This window comes from Dinoponera quadriceps, unplaced genomic scaffold (genome assembly GCF_001313825.1).
Source record: "Dinoponera quadriceps isolate SergipeBrazil2010 unplaced genomic scaffold, ASM131382v1 scaffold657, whole genome shotgun sequence".
Lineage (NCBI taxonomy): Eukaryota > Metazoa > Arthropoda > Insecta > Hymenoptera > Formicidae > Dinoponera > Dinoponera quadriceps.
This window is the reverse complement of record NW_014554751.1, coordinates 66020-82535: the sequence shown is the minus strand read 5'-3', so window position 1 is coordinate 82535 and position 16516 is coordinate 66020. Positions and strand designations below refer to the sequence as shown.

Here is a 16516-nt window from a genome sequence, read left to right as displayed (position 1 = left end):
TTTATATATGTTGCTCGTAGCCATTTATTTCATGCGATATGTAGCTGTTTAGTTCGTATATAAATATTAGGTATATAAATTCTCTTCATTCATCACTTTCCTGCTCTTTTGCACTACAGATTCCATTAATGGCCAGGTTCGGTAGAACGTTTAATTTGTAACTATTGAAAAGTTTTTTCTGAGTTGAGATTGTATTATTTTTTTAGATCTAAAGGAATAGAAACCCTATATATATATATATTTATTTATTTATTTATTTATTTATTTATATTTATATATATTTCATTTCAGTAACGGTAATAACTAAAATATTATTTAAGCCAATCTTCTATTTCAACTTCTCCAGAAATTATTTTTTTTCAATAATTAATATATGCTCAACGAATTTCGTACCCAGCAATCACTCAGTTCTTAAATTCTTCGTATTAAAAAGATAAATACAGAACTAAACGACTGCATTATTATTTTATCGGCCATGTAACATGTGTTTTTCTCTTGACAGATTTAACTAATGCTTGCAATTCCGTCGATAGTCTCTCATTTGATTTTGGCTTCTTAGATCGCTTAACCTGTATTTTTAAAACATTTGAAACGTTAATTTTTCGAATATAAGCGAGAAGATACACGAATATCGCGGTTAGCGGGAATGTTAATCATTTCACTTACGTCTTCTACGCGTGCTACGTCATCGGCTCTTCTCTTGAGCTTTTCATTAACCAAAACCTCGGTACCCTTTGTCTTCCTATAATGCGGATTGGTGGGATCGATATTGAAGTGATGCGATGTGAATAAAGCGGTGAATCTAGGATCAGTAACGTCGACTTCGAAATCGTCCTCCTTAACTTTTTCTTGCATATTTTTCTTCTTGCTGAGACGTTTTCGCTTAGATTTGGAAAGAGCGGTGTTTTCTTCAATTTCCTTCATGTTGAAATGTTTCTTACCACCACTCTCATCTTGATCCATTAACAGTAACTCTAACTCTGCTTTACGTTTATCCGCTTCTTGATTGCTCAATCCATCATTATCCTCATCGTCTCCCTTCTCCTTCTTACGAGACAATGATTTACCATTTTTCAATTCCCCACAGAAGTGTTTATCGTTCACATTTATATCGGACTGCAAAGAATCTTCTGAACCGTTCAATTGGCTTTTTTTCTTCTGCTTTTTTTCTTCTCTTTTGGCTTTTATCTTTGTTTTGCGTTTCTCTACATATTTCTGGAAAGGCGTGAGCTCTTCATTGATTTTCGTCTTTTCTTTATCTAATATTTTATCCTTTTCTATCGTGTCTACATTCCAAGTGACTTCCAATTCGACATCCTTCTTTTCGGCCTCCTCTTGTTCTTCAATGGACTTCAACAGAGCTTTATATTTTTCAATTGGATCGTTTTTCACCTTCGAGTCCAAATTACCGTTGGCCTCGATATCTGGATCTTTTTTATTCTCTGTAGCTAAAATATGAAAACATATCGTATTAACATGCAGATACAATAGATAAACTACGGAATAATAATGTCATACCTGAGTCGTCTTCGCTACCACTCGCCAAATATTTATGTAACTCATTATCGTCGATGTCCTCTGGTTTTTCTGAAAATACCTTATTCATAAACTCTTGTCTGTCCGGATCAACATCGTCCCATGTTAAATCAATTTTAACTTGTTGCAAAGCTGTTGTCGTGAACTGTCTCGGTTGATACTTGGTAAAATCAGGAATCTTATTACACGAATCTTTAGGCTCCTAAAACAAGCATTGTATAGTTGAAATTTGTATATTTCTAAAAAAATATATGAACACAGGGGAAATGATGTCTAAACAAATTTTCAAAACATTTTAGAATTTAGCATATACCTGGTCAAATGTCATATTGTCTGGTATGAACCTGAGATCTAGTCTAGTTGCAGTTGATTCATACTCGATGCCGTCACATTCCGTATAGATTTTATTTGCTGTTTCGGCGGAATCAAATTCAGCAACAGCATAATAATATTTTAATCGATTCAATTGATACTGTCTCAGTTTTTCCATGTGATATTTTCTACCTTCTTCATTCTGAAAAAAGAAAAATAGACTGTAAAAATGAACATAAAAAAACAAAGTGCATCTTGAAACCATGAATAAAAGAGTTTGTAATTTTTTACATCCTCATTTTCGTCGTCACTGTCAATGTTATTACTTTTCAGTCCCGCTGGTCCATTTATTTCTTCTTCCTTCATTTGCTGTTGACCATATTCCGATGGATATATCTAAAATTGATAAATAAATTATAATTAGTAAACTGCTAATATATATATATATATGAAGTTAATTTATCAGCATATTTCCTATAATTATATATTCATTATGATGTTATTTGAAATACTTGACTAGTCAATAAATGATAAAATAGGAATATATGAATAATATATGTCTGTCATATTATTAATACATCAATTTTTATTATAATGTTTAATAAGATAATATTTTATAGTTAATAAGATAATATATTCATTTATATATATATATGTATATATACATATATATATATAAATGAAAATATTAACTTATTAAACATTATAATAAAAATTGATGTATTAATAATATGACAGACATATATTATTCATATTCCTATTTTATATATATATATATATATACATATATTACTGTAGTATATTATATATTATTACCGTGACTGAACACAGAAGACCACCGCTGGATAAGAAAGAATTTAACAAAATCATTAAGTCAACAGCACGTATCATATCCCAGTTCATATTACAAATGGCTAATCTACATGTTATCTCATCTGTTGTTTCAGCATCTTTGTCTAATTCACCCCAATCATGCTTAATCTCTTGATCATTATCTAAAAGAAAAGAAATATATGAGACAAAATCAAATAATATTAGATACCTTTGACTCATGTGTTATTATTGTACATTTATGTGTATGCATAATAATCCTGTAAATTGCAAAATCTCTATAGATATTGTGATATAAAATATAATAATATTACCACTATCATCAGAAGATTCTTCTTCTGAAGAACTACCGGTCATCAGGATACCTTCACCCCTAGCATAATTTACGCTAAGATCTTTTAATCTTTTCTTGATTTGGCTTGTCAGTTCCCTATTTTCGTGTTTGTCTCTTTTATGCAGCTGTTTTTTATTTTCATCTATATCTACTTGAAAAGATTCTTCCTGCACACTCTCATCCTCAGTATTGTATGAAGATTCATCTGATTCATCATCAAAGTACTGATCAGATTTCTTTTTCGGTTTTGTGTGTAACAAATCTATTTTTTTATTTTTTCTGTTTGAATGTATTTCAGTAGAGTTTGAACTAGTTCCTTTTGTTGTTTTGTTCTCCTTATTCTTTACTTGATTATGTATATTTTTTACTTGTCCTTTATTCTTGGTTTCCTGAGTCGCAGATAATACAGAAGCATCTTCTGTTTCTTCACTACTAGAGAGGTCGTAATACTTTCTAAGATTTTCTGAAGTATCCTGATTGACTGGTCTACCGCGCTTATCAGTAGTATATTTCACGGTAAACTTCTTATCTTTGAACATGCCTTGGAATCGTTTATCAATTTTCACTTTTCTCTCGGCTTTAGGAATATGGCGAAATTTTGGATCTTTCACGATATGCGCAAAACGCGCATCTTTCAGAAATTCAGCCATTATTGTTAGTTAATTCTAAAATTGCACGTACAAAAAAATATTAATGTATGGTTACAATAGATTTCGTACTACACTGTAGTATACACGTGCTTTCCCATTCCGTGCTGCGCAATACTGCTTGGTTAAGAATGATTACGTTCAGCAGAATGTTTAATTTGCAACTGTTGAAAGTTTTCTGAGCTGAGGTTAGATTAGGTTGCTTCCCTATGCGGCATAACTAACGTAAGCCTAACTTGCGTCAGCCAATCAAATTCGCCGTGGTAATTGAAAATTCAGTAATTGAGACGATTTGATTGGCTGATATAAGTTACGCTGCATGAGGAGGCAGCCTTCAAAGACATAATAATTTTTATAGAATTTATGGAATTCTTTATAACTGTACTACTTAAATTATATAAATCTTTTTTTTATTATAGTTATATATTTATTATAGTTACATATTTTTTGTATGATATTGATTAATTTTATTGACTGTGGTCAAAAAAATTGAATTTTTCTGTAATTTTTGTAAATTTCCGTTTTGCCTGTACATGGAAACATGGCAATTTGAGATTAAAACGGATAAAGGCCAATTTATAGGGTATAATGCCTACAATAAGATTGCGTTCGGGAATCCACACCGTGTGCACATTACTAGTATACTAACCGTTAATATACTAACCGTTCAGAAATACTCAGATTATGTTCGAGAATCCCACTCGTGGTGTGTTTTCGTGATTGCGGTGGAAAGAATGCGTTTAGGGAAATACTATTAGCGCTATTTAGCGCTAAAGCCCGTATCAGACTATGGATTGAAGATTGAGATTGAATTGAAATTTGACCAATCAGTGTAGAATTCATTGAATTTTACTAAATTTGAGTTTAGTTATCTTTACATCGATTGGCTAAATTCAATTCAATCTCAATCCCCAATCCATAGTCTAATACGGTCTTAAAAGTTATTTACAAAGCTAGAGGATAGTGCCAACAAACGCAATCATGACGTCACTAGTAGTGATGTGCTACTATCATAACAGCGTGACTACAAACACATAACTACAAACTATTCCTTCCGAAGTAGTGTAAAGCCCATATCAAACTATGGATTAGGGATTGGCATTGCGGATTGGGGATTGGAAATCGACCAATAAGTCACAGCAGATCTGGAATGAGATCGTAAATCATTATCACACTATGAATTGAAATTCAAAGATGAATTTGGATATCAGATCGGAATATGGAGTTTAACTAATCAACATTTTGCAGACTACGGTTGGTAATAGGTAAGGTTAAAATTTAGACTTCATTCTATTTTTTTGATATTTTCACAATATATTCTGTCAAATAAATACTGGGAATTGTCCATTTCAAAAGCCCGCATAAAATTGTTTGCTGTAAGTTGATACCAATGTACCTCATTGTCACGTAGAGTTTTGGCGCCAACTAGTTTGTTTACAACTGTTGGTTTTGTTAATCCACCTCAAGTGTACTCTGCGATTTTTTAAATGGATAAAAATATAGAATGAAGAATTTGCCTTAAATGTTATGTTGCTAACGAAATTTCTTGTGCTGAGTCGTTAAAAATGTTGGAGAACACAGCCTACGATGTGTCAGCTTTATCGAAAACACGAACATACAAGTGGTACAAAGTATTCAAAGAAAGCCGAGTAGTGGTTGAAGATTTGTCTCGTTCCGGCCAACCTTCAACGTCTTTGACTGACGAAAACATCGACAAAGTGAAGGAAATGCTGATGGAAAATTGTCATTCAAATTCAAATTCTTAAAAGATATGGCTCAGGATCTGGACATGTTTCACGAATCTGTTCGCACCATTTTAGTTCATATTTTGGGCATGAGACGCCTCGTGGCACAGCTTGTTTCGAAGGAGCTGAATTTTCTTCAAGAAGAGCACCGCAAACAGATTGCTGAAGATATGCTTGAACGAACTAATTTGGACTCTACATTCATAAAACGCATCATAACAGGACGTGGGTTTATGAATTTGACTTGCAAACCAGCCAAGCTTCGGAATAATATTTCAATAACGAGCCAAAATCGAAAAAACCACGTCAAAGTCGCTCGGAAATCAAAGTTATGTTAAATGTTTTTTTGACTATCGTAGTGTTGTCCATTCGGAATATCTTCCGGAGGGGCAAACAGTCAACAAACAATATTATCTGGGCGTTATGAAGCGTTTAAGATAGAATGTGTGCCGGAAAAGGCCAGATTTGTGGAAAAACAGTTCTTATATTTTGCACCACGATAATACGCCATCCTACACATTGACTCTTGTACGCAATTTTTTTATCAAAAACTTAACGAATGTTATCAACCAAGCACCGTATTCGCCAGATATGGTCCTGTATGACTTTTTTCTGTTTCCTAAACTCAAATCACCATTTCATGAAAGACGTTTTGAGTCCATTGAAGTCATGAAATAAAATTCGCAGAAGAAGCTGCAGGCCATACCGAAAGGTGCTTATAAGAAATGTTTCGACGGCTGGATTATTTGTTGACATAAGTATATCGCATTAATTGGGATCTATTTTGAAGGCGACAAAATGAATTTGGATGATTTACCAATATTTGGTATTTTATTGAACAATTCCCAGTATTTGGCAGAATGTGTAAGCCAATAGCTACCGAGTATGTCCGTGAGTCTAGTGTAGACTGTGATATAATAATTGTACTGTGTTGATGTAATAAATATACTATGTACAAATGCTCCTAAGAATAAGAAAATTCTATACATATAACAAAACTTGTTCACGATAAATGACACATTTGAAAAGGATCGTATATTTCTAACCGTAAAGAAAATTTATTGATAATTTGTGCATGCCACCGTGAAATTAATTAGAAGCGTGATTGTTTTTAATAATATTCATTTCTTACTTACTAAATTTGTTTGGGTCTTCGAAAACTAATTCTAGAAAGAGGTTAAGCCCGTATCAGACTATGGATTAGGAATTGTGATTGAATTGAATTTGGCCAATCGGTGTAAAGTTAACTGAATTCAAATTTAATAAAATTTTGTGAACTTTACACTGATTGATCAAATTTCAATTCAATCTCAATCTCTAATCTGTAGTCTGATACAGGCTTTACGATGTATGCCTCTCTTTTTTTCTTCATAAAAGATAAGGACTCATCCATATAGGTTTTCTCTGCGTTTTTATCCTTTTCTGATATTATTAATAGCAAGAGGAAAATATTAATATTTCATTATTTAATGATATTTCGATTAATTTTTTTCTTCGTGTCATTTTTTATATTTATGGATGTCATTTTTTATATTTGTGGATCCAGAATAACTCAATCACAATCCAGATCGCAATTATCATGTGATTGGACATCCACAATCCTCAATCTGCAATTCCAATCTCCAATCCATAGTCTGATACGGGTTTAATAGTAGCAGTTACAAGCTCCACGAATACCCAGAACTGCACAACGTTGTATGTTACAGCTCGTGCACATGAATACCATATAATACGAGTACATCGTATTTATCATTTTACTATTATTCCCGTATATAATGGACAGTTGCGTGGAAATAAAGCTACGGTATATTGAAACTGAAGACGAGCTTAAAGTGATATTGGACTTAATCTAAAAAAATGTTTAACTTAACTCAAAGAAGACAAGAAGAAGAAACAAAACGACGGTACAACGTAGTAATGTAGAAGCAACCAATCAGCACATAAAACTTGCATGATAGAAAAAAACGGAGTAACGCTAATTGATTGCTTCTTTGACGCATATTCCGCAGTTCTATTACGCACCGTGTAATTTCACCCTAAGACAAAATATACTTGTCTCCTTCTAACTTATTAAACCAGTGCAGCAGTGCAGTTAAAAAGAATAGACCAAAAGCTAACACGCGCTAATGCCGTGCTTGATTCTTAGATATAATCAATAGTATCTCCCCGAACGCACCCAGAGAGTCTATGCTTGAACAACGACAGTGACGTAAAGCCGATATCAGACTAAGGATTGGAGGTTGCGATTGAATTGAAATTTAAACAATCGGTGCAAAGTTCACTAAATTTCACTAAACTTGTGTTCAGTTAACTTTGTACTGATTGGCCAAATTTAATCTCAATTTCAATCCCCAATCCGTAGTCTGATACGGACTTCACATCTTCTAAAAAATATGCTTTGGTGTAGTACTTTCCGTGCACTAGTGCAGAAAGTTTGGCTGAAAGACTAAACCTATTCGTCGAAGATATAAAAGAAGGAGAAAAATACAAATTTGCATAGAAAGTAAGAAAGAGAATAGAGAAAAAGTATGTAGAAAAAAATCCGATACCATCTTATTTGGGAATATAATAGGTTAGCCGCAACTAGGGGAATTTCATTTGCGTCAGTAATAATGCCGATTGGCAAGTTAGGAGAACGAGAGAAGAGGCGTTGATTTAAGGCAAAGTATATTTTGAAAACCGTAAAAGTGCACACGCTCGCGTATCGATCCCGTTCGCTCCAGAGCTGGACGATACGTCTGGTTCCGATTACATTGCACACATACATTTATGCAATCTGTGTAACTCAACGAACTGGTAGACGGAGGATGACGTTGGTTATGTCGAGTGAAAACAAATAAACCACTAATGTAAGCGGTAAGTAAGGCGGGATCTGAACGATCAGAAGTGTCAGAGATATTTCCTGTTTTGTAGCGTCGAATGAATGATTATGCTCACATTTAGTATCATATGTGCAAAATGTAGTGTGATACGGTCACAAATGATAGATCTACTTAATAACTTCACTTATTCACTTGCAGGAACGACTCTGTTGGAATTCTTCTGGGAAAGCTATTCGCTCGCACTACCGACAGAAAGATCAATATAAATGTAGGATGGTAATAGTGGCAGTGGCAGGTGTAACATTCCCTGCATAGAACTTCCGAACAATGTCTGAGGATTCTAAGATGGGCCTATTTGGCTCAAAAGACAGAAATCAAGAGCAGAAAGAAAAATCTTCCAAAGATAATTCACCGATGCATTATGCTCCATATTGCATTGACAGCGACACAGAGACATATGATACCGAGGCATTGAGCGTCATGGATATCAATGATATTATCGGTGTACAATCTGGTGAACAGGTCGGTGATTCCACTTTAGAAAGCGAGATTGCAGCACTTTCGCAAATCATTACAGATTCCAAGGTAGAATCGTCTCAACACTCAACGGATCTTAAGCAGGAGATGCAACAAAGTTCATCCAATATACTTAGCTCTACCTCTGATATCATTTGTCCAGCAAATGATGACAATATTATAAGTATTGTTGATACTAACGAATTGAACGCTATGACTAAGGAACATACTGTGGCCAGCATTCTGGAAACTCAAGAAGACACGATCATTCACACTCATGAAAATGAAGTACACAAAGATTCGTCATTGGTTGTCGCAGTTAACAGTATTTCCAAAAGTGTGAAATTGGATTCTATTAAATATAGCAAAGCTTCTGATGTAGGTGCTAAAGATATAATTGATGATGCATCTGTAACTTGTACGTCGTCTTCCACTGATAAGCCATGTATTGAGACTGATTTATCGAATGCTGTGTTAGCTGATACTGTTCAAGAAGTTGTCCAAAGCAAGCAACAAACAAATGCGACTTCTTCCATGGATTGTGAGGAAGATACAGTTGAGAAGGTGGAAAGCAAATCTGTCAGTGATGCAACTGAAAGCCAGGACAAAGTGTTGAAGTCCAAAAGTGATGTAAAGCCTGTAGTGACAGTTGGTAGTATTAGCAAAAGTTTACAATTGATAGGAGAGGCATATTTATCGGAGGATTCTGAAGAGACCAGCATGCATGACAGTGACTCACCAAAAAATACTTTGTTGCTTTCTATTGGCAAAGAAACTCCATCATTTAATATCACTATGATAGGTCACGATGAGGACAGTTCCACTGTAACTAAAGTAATTGATACGTCGAAACAAAATGTAGAAAAATCTAAGTCAAATGACAGTACTAATATGCCTGTTCCAGATAAATCTGAAATAAAAATAGAAGAATCTAATATAGAAATAAAAGATGTCATTAACAAGGAAACGGAAGATCTGAGTGCAAAAGTTGGAGATCCGGAAGATTCTAGTCAAGATAAAACATTACAACAAGATAACTCGGTGTTAAATGAAACAGCAGAGAGTCTCGATAACAAAAAATCAAATAACACTCATGAACAAACGGAAGATAGCACAGAAGTAGGTAGAAGCATGACCGAAGAAACATCATCGGAATGTCAATCGTCCAGCGAAGCTTGTGCAGAAACGGAGGATGCATCTGTAAAAGTATCTACTGCGTTGCCTAAAGAAGCACCACAAAATATGGGAGAAAATCAAGAGAAATCGAAAGTTGAAAATATCAAATCGGAGTCAAATATGTCGGCGCTTATCTCTGAAACAGAGAAGCAAGATAGTCCTATGGCTCCTGATGGAAATGAATCGTCAGACACTAAGGAGAAAAATGAAAATTGTTCTGTTATTGATAATAATGCGGAAGACCTTGTGGAGGATATATTTAAAAACGGGAATAAGAATGTCCTTTCAGAACTCGCAAATAATACTCTGAATTCTATACCAACTGAGATATCCGATGAGAAATCATGTATGTCAGAATCGTTATGTAAGAGTAGTTTGTCGCAGGAATTCGACACTGCCGTTGAAAATTCTCAGATAACGCAGGAGGCTGTTTCAATAGAAACAGCACAGATAGATCTCGAGCCAGCTGCTGTGATCGGTGATAATCAGGATAATGTAAACTCAAACGTCGATGCGAATGAAACGTTAACGCTAATGAACAGTACATCTAAGGTTGCATCAAGCACAACCAAGGACGAATTAGACGTAGAGCAAAGCACAGTATCATTGATTCATGAAAATATCGAAGAAACAGAGACTAAAGCCACGGATAATGTGCAATCCGTAAGTAGTCATTCGCTGAATAAACAAGATTGTATTACGACTTTACAGTCCACAAATTCGTTAACACAAAATGACGCAAATGAAACCGATATCAATATTTCTAAGGATACATTAATTAACGTGGAAGAAAATCATACTGAACCGTTAGTCCCGGACGAGCCTGAAGAATCCGTCGAACAACTTCCACCCGCATCAGAAAAGTCCGAAGTCTGTGAAATTAACGATGAAATTATCTCCGATAAACCTGAAGAACCACCCGGAGATCTCACTCCAGTGTCTGACAAGACGAGCAATGCAATCGAAAATCTAGAGGTGCCGTTACTTGCAGTTGAGAAAATAGTTGAGAAGGCAGCTGAGAAGATGGAGGATTTGGAGGTGAAACCGGAAACAACGTTCTCGATCGTGCGCGAAGATGAAACATCGTCCGCGGAAAAGACATCTACAGAAGAAATACCTCTCCCACAGCAAATGCTCGACCAACCAGAATTACACGCGCAAAATGAAGAAATTGATATCGGTTCTGTTGCGCAAACGAAAAGTAAATCACCCGAGCAAAGTGTTGTTTCCCCCAAAGTGTTATCGGAGAATGATACAAATCTGTCATTGACTGATAATTCGCAAGTTATGGAAGATGATGTAACGAGTTCTTTGCGTAGCACATTGCAGGAAGAAAACAAAACCGAGGGAAATGTTGCCGTTAAGATTACGCCGAACGAAGAGGAAGCCGAAAAAGGGGAGATCTTAGTGTCAAGCTCAACCGAAGAAAAAATGAAAGATAAAGAACCTATCAAGGAGAGGGAAGAAGAAGCTCTCGACATAAATCAAATTGTGGAATCAAAAACTCCAGTGTCTGATATCCAAATCATAAGCACTTCAGATGAAAACTTACAGGACAACGAAGAGATGCGTGATGAAGGTACGACAATACTCGAGAAGGACTCGACAATCGATGTCGATGTAACGTCAACAATCGAGGAGAAGAATATCGAAGTTAAAAAGTCTGTCGACTTGAAGAACGTGCAATCGAGCGACATTAGCCCTCCGACATTACAAAAAAGTTCAGAGAGAACAGTCGAGACACATTGTGAAGATACTGACACGAAAAGTGATCTCAAGGACGTTGAAAGCAATTCGGAGAACACGAACGGTGCCGTAGAAATGTTGCCTAAGATGCAATCTTCGAAAGACGCAACAAATCCGTTGACAAGCATGCTGAGCGATGACACCGAGATGACCGACGCGAAGTGTATAATGGAAATCGAAGAAACGGCGGAAGAAGCTGAAGCGAACGCGTTGCCAGTTGCCGCGGATTTGCCATTGGAAGCAAATATCGAAAAGTTAGCCGAGAAACTGTCTCAAGAGTCGGTATGTATAGACGATACGATTGCTACGCAAAATATCGACTCTCTGGAGAGACTTTTAGACCTGGACCTCATGCCTGACAGCGAGAATCCATCGTCGAAGAACGCGAAAACCAAGGAAAAGACTCCGGAAGAAACAGCAAGTAAGGTAGACGATATGGATCTCTTATTGGATCAGGCGAATCAGAGCGAGGCAAGCCTGACGCAAAATTCAGACTATATAGCGAACGTGATCAGCAGTTGCTTGACGAACAGAGACGGCGAAGAAGCAAGCGAGGCTGTGGCTGAGCAGCCGATCAACGATGAGATTCTCGGGAACGAGGCTACTGAATCGTCGAAAATGAACGAAGATGTGAGCACGGAGCCGGCGAGTGAGAACGTGGACGACGAGAAGATGGAGGAAGATCCTCTCAGGACGGAAGAAGATCCTTTCAAGACGGAGGAAGATTCTTTCAGGATGGAGGAAGATCCTCTCAGAATAGAGGAGGAGGATCCTCTCAGGACGGAGGAGGATCCCCTCAGGACAGAAGAGGATCCTCTCAGGACGGAAGATGATCCTCTCAAGACGGAGGATAATTCGGAGCGGAACGATTTGGACGCGGAGTTCGGAGACAACCGGCTGGAGTCGGTGGGCGACTTGGAGGAGGCCGAGGGCAAGCTGGAATTGCCGCAGGACATGCTGCTGGATGGTGTGGTGTCGCAGGAGAATCTCGCCGACATGCCGACCGTTATCGAGAACTCGCAGTCGAGCTCGGAGATCTCCGAACTGGAATCCGCGGTGAAGTTTCTGCAAGAGTCCGAGGAGCAAACAATAGACTCGCCGTTGGTGCTCTCACCGAAAATGGTGGAGAGCGTCGTCGAGGATATTGCTAAGCAAGCGAACGCAGAGCTCTATGCGATGCCCGACGAGGCGGATAATTACGTGCAGGCCGAGTCCGAGTTGGCGTCGCGCATCTCCATCTCTATCTCCGAAGCCGAAATCATATCAGAGGCCGCGAAGCTGGAGAACGAGCGGAAGTTTGCAGCGCAGATGAAAAACATTGCCAGTGGAAGCGACGTGTCGACGGAGAAGGACGTCGAGAAGGCGGAGTTGGTAGAGAGCGAAAAAGTCGAGCCGGACAAGCAGAAGACGGAGAATCGAACGTATTCCAAGTCTTCCGGCGACCTTGCTCCTGCCACGGCTGATTCTCCGACAAGCGTGCCAACGACGAAGAATTCGCACGAGAGGAAAAAGGACATGCCCGACGTCAGGTCGATGTCGGACGAGTGTATCCTGAAGGCGTGCGACCTCATCCCGCGAGTCTCCATATTGGAAGAGCGGCTGAAGGAGCCTCCTAAGATTGAAATACCCGTGTCAGACTCGACCAAGGTGTTGGAGTCCAACAGCATCAGTCCCAACGATAATCTGCTCATACCGAAGGACTCCAGAGCCATGATGTATTCGAAGATGCTGGAGTCGCCCAAGTCGGACAGGACTGTTGAGCCGAAGAGCGTGGAGACGCCGCGCAAAGACCCCGAGAAGCACGACTTCGAGAACGTGGGTTCGCCGCGGATAATCCTGAAAATTGCCAAATCCGCAATCGCGGACTGCGGCGAACCTAGGTCGCCGAAGAGCCCGAAAATCCGGTCGGCCGCGAACTCGCCGAATCCGGAGGACAGCCCGGGCCAGAAACTGGGTAAGATCAAACTGAAGCTGTCGAAGGGCGGCCATCCTTCCATCATATCGAACGAAAACTTTGAAGAGGCCGTCACCGGCCAATGGCACACCGACAGCGCATCGTCCTTGTCTCCCATCGGTATGAAGATCAAGCTGTCGAAGACCGGCGACGCTTCCATTGTGGGCGCGACGTCGGAGAAGCACGAGAGTGGCGGTCTGGACGACTCGAAGGAACCGAGCAAGTACAAGTTCGAGGAACCGAAGAGGACGGACTCGCCGATCGGCATGAAGATCAAGTTGTCCAAGTCCGGCGACTCAGCGTCGATCGTGCAACAGGATACCAAAGAGGTCCTCGGCAAGCATAAAGACAAGCTGGAGATACCGCAGGACAGCCCGAAGAGAACGGAGTCGCCGATCGGCATGAAGATCAAGCTCTCCAAAACCGGCGACGCTTCCATCATCCAGAGCGACTGGCAGGAAAACACGGAGGAGCACAAGGAGGCCGCACTGAAACGCACCGACTCTCCGATCGGCATGAAAATCAAACTGTCGAAGACCGGCGACGCCTCCATCGTCTCCCCGTCGGATCCTGTCGCGGACGACGCGAAGACGAAGGAGAAGCAGCAGGACTATACTGCCGAGCTGAGGACGGAGTCTCCGATCGGTATGAAAATCAAACTGACCAAGGGCAAAGGAGGCGCGGCCTCCATCATCTCCGTGGACAACGTCGAGGACACGAGGGAGAAACTGGAGGTGCCTGAACCGCCCAAACGTACGGAATCGCCGCTCGGTATGAAGATCAAGTTGTCCAAGAGCGGCGATGCGTCCATCATACACTCCGAGGTGTCGGACGACCTGAAGGAGGCCAGGCACAGAGAGAAGGCCGAGGCCGCCGTGCAAGACAAACCGGCGGAGCCTACCGGAATCAAGATCAAGGTGACCAAGTCGGGCGAGACGTCGACGTCGATCCTGTTGCCGGACGTCCTCGAGGAACAGGACGCGTGCTCCTCTTCCTCTTCCTCCGTTGGTGTGAAAATCAAAATGTCCAAGTCGGGAGACGCGTCGGTGGTGACGTGCACTGGCAAGATGGAGCAAGCTGAGGACTCTAGACTGCGGGAAGCTGCAGCGGAGGCGCCTAAGAGGACGGAATCTCCGCTCGGCATGAAGATTAAACTGTCCAAGACCGGCGACGCGTCCATCGTGCCGAACGAGGCCGTCGCCGCGGCCGGTGAGGACGGTCATCAGACTAAGACGACGCGCACGTCCGACGCGGAACACCCAGTCAAGGGCGATTCAAGCCTTGGCATGAAGATCAAGCTTTTCAAGACGGGCGACGCCTCGGTGGTGACCGAGCCCGCCGAGGCGGGCAGGAAGGACAAGCAACAGAGACGCAACAAGGACACCACTGAGTCGCCCTTGGAGATGAAGATCAAATTGTCCAAGACTGGTCATCCCACCATTGTGACGTGCGACAGTCACGAGACTCAAGGATCCTCCGCGCACAACAAGGTCGGCAAGGAGTCGCCGGCTGTCGGCTCACCGGACTCTGCGCTTGCGTCTTTCTCTCAGAGATACGCGGATCACCATGTCGCTCATGTGGCACACACCAAGGACTCTCCTTCCCCGTTGAAGATTCTCAAGGCCAGCGGCGGCGCCGGCCACCCGTCCATCCTACAGAGCGCTCGGTCTGAGCTCACCATCGAGCCGGTGACGCCGATGCAGATACAGAGCAGAAAGGCGGCGGAGAGCGCGCTCGAGATGTCAGCCAAGCGCAAGGACATCACGATCTCGCCGGTCGATAACAAGAAGTCGAAGCTGGAGGCGCAGCTGTCGCAAATGCTGCCGGAGGTCACTATTCAGCCGGTGATGTGCCGGGATCAGCAGAAGCAGCAGCAGCAGCAACAACAGCAGCAGCAGCAGCTGCTGTTCGACCCGAAGACCAGTCTGATCAGCCGGCAGCAGATGAACGTGATCAGTCAAGAGATCAGTATCACGCAGGTGCGGCCGACGAAAGCGCCGTCGGAAGCCGCCTCTATGAGCGACAAGCTTAAGGATCTTCTGACTAAGAACACGATCAGCTCGCCGGGCGGATCGGACTGCGAGATTATCGAGCATCGTCCTGAGCTGATAATCGTTAACGAGAATTCCAACTCTAGCCAGGACGTCGTGATCATTGAAGAGGTGACTCCCAGCAGAATGACCGATATCAAGGTGCCAAAGAAGAGGGGCAGGCCTCGAAGAAACCCGTTGGCGCAGGCGGCCGCGCAGATGCTGATACCCAGGGACCCCTTGTCTCTGGACGAGATGCAGCCAGTTCCGCAAGTCGAGCAGCGGGAGAATGAGAGGCCCAAGAGAACGTGCAGGAACCAAAAAAGTTACGCCCCGCCTAAGAGAGGCAGAGGACGAGGTTTGTTGTCTTCTTATCGGTTAATTTCTTTTGCGCGTGTTATAGGGTGTTTCGATATCCCCTAAAAGGAAGGTGAGGCCAAAAAAGTACTTTTCGCGAATAAAATGATAACTGTTGTACATTAAAATTTGAAATTTCAAGAATGTCTAATAGAAAGACATATTCTGGAGTCATATTCTAGTTTTCGTCTCAAGAAAAGCTGGAGATTGAAAGTAAGTAAATAAGGGTAGCTACCTTTATTTTGCCCATAATTTTTTTGTTCTTGTAAATTTGCTCACTCCGCTCTCATTGTAATTCTTAAATATTTTTTTTAGAAAAAAGGTATTCTTGTTTGAAGTCACTAGGAACAATCCTTTTCGAGATATTTCGATACACCCTTTACGATACATGAACGTAAAAACCGAAATAAATCGAATATAATATCTAATATCTCAAAAATATCTCGAAAACAGTTGTTACATTTCGGATACGGAGCATTTCCGTACTCATGTTTACAGGGACCTCTTTCT

At 40.6% G+C, this 16516-nt stretch overlaps 2 protein-coding genes across 3 annotated transcripts in view; one reads left to right on the top strand and one right to left on the bottom strand.

Annotated features, from left to right (window-relative positions):
• Window positions 1–404: 404 nt before the first annotated feature.
• Window positions 405–3836, bottom strand: LOC106741257 (ESF1 homolog). The gene is made up of 7 exons (XM_014613042.1): window positions 2994–3836; window positions 2665–2843; window positions 2140–2244; window positions 1850–2050; window positions 1519–1738; window positions 667–1448; window positions 405–569 (listed from the first exon to the last, which is right to left on the bottom strand). The coding sequence occupies exons 1-7, from the start codon at window positions 3661–3663 to the stop codon at window positions 462–464; spliced, it is 2265 nt and encodes a 754-aa protein (XP_014468528.1). The 5' UTR covers window positions 3664–3836; the 3' UTR covers window positions 405–461.
• Window positions 3837–7839: 4003 nt separating this feature from the next.
• LOC106741258 overlaps window positions 7840–16516 on the top strand; it is a 22180-nt gene continuing 13503 nt past the window's right edge. For both annotated transcript variants that reach the window (XM_014613043.1, XM_014613044.1), the window contains exons 1-2: window positions 7840–8261; window positions 8426–16007. In XM_014613043.1, coding sequence (XP_014468529.1) covers window positions 8555–16007 — 7453 coding nt within the window. In that variant the 5' untranslated portion in view covers window positions 7840–8261; window positions 8426–8554. The remainder of the gene's footprint in view (window positions 8262–8425; window positions 16008–16516) is intronic.

Bases quoted from the DNA above. Each gene is read 5' to 3' on its own strand.
- LOC106741257 (XM_014613042.1), bottom strand. From the start codon at position 3,663: ATGGCTGAATTTCTGAAAGATGCGCGTTTTGCGCATATCGTGAAAGAT. The intron at 2,245-2,664 runs GTAATAATATAT...TATCAATTTTAG, and splicing joins GTCTTCTGTGTTCAGTCACG to ATATATCCATCGGAATATGG. The intron at 1,739-1,849 runs GTATATGCTAAA...TGCTTGTTTTAG, and splicing joins ACAATATGACATTTGACCAG to GAGCCTAAAGATTCGTGTAA.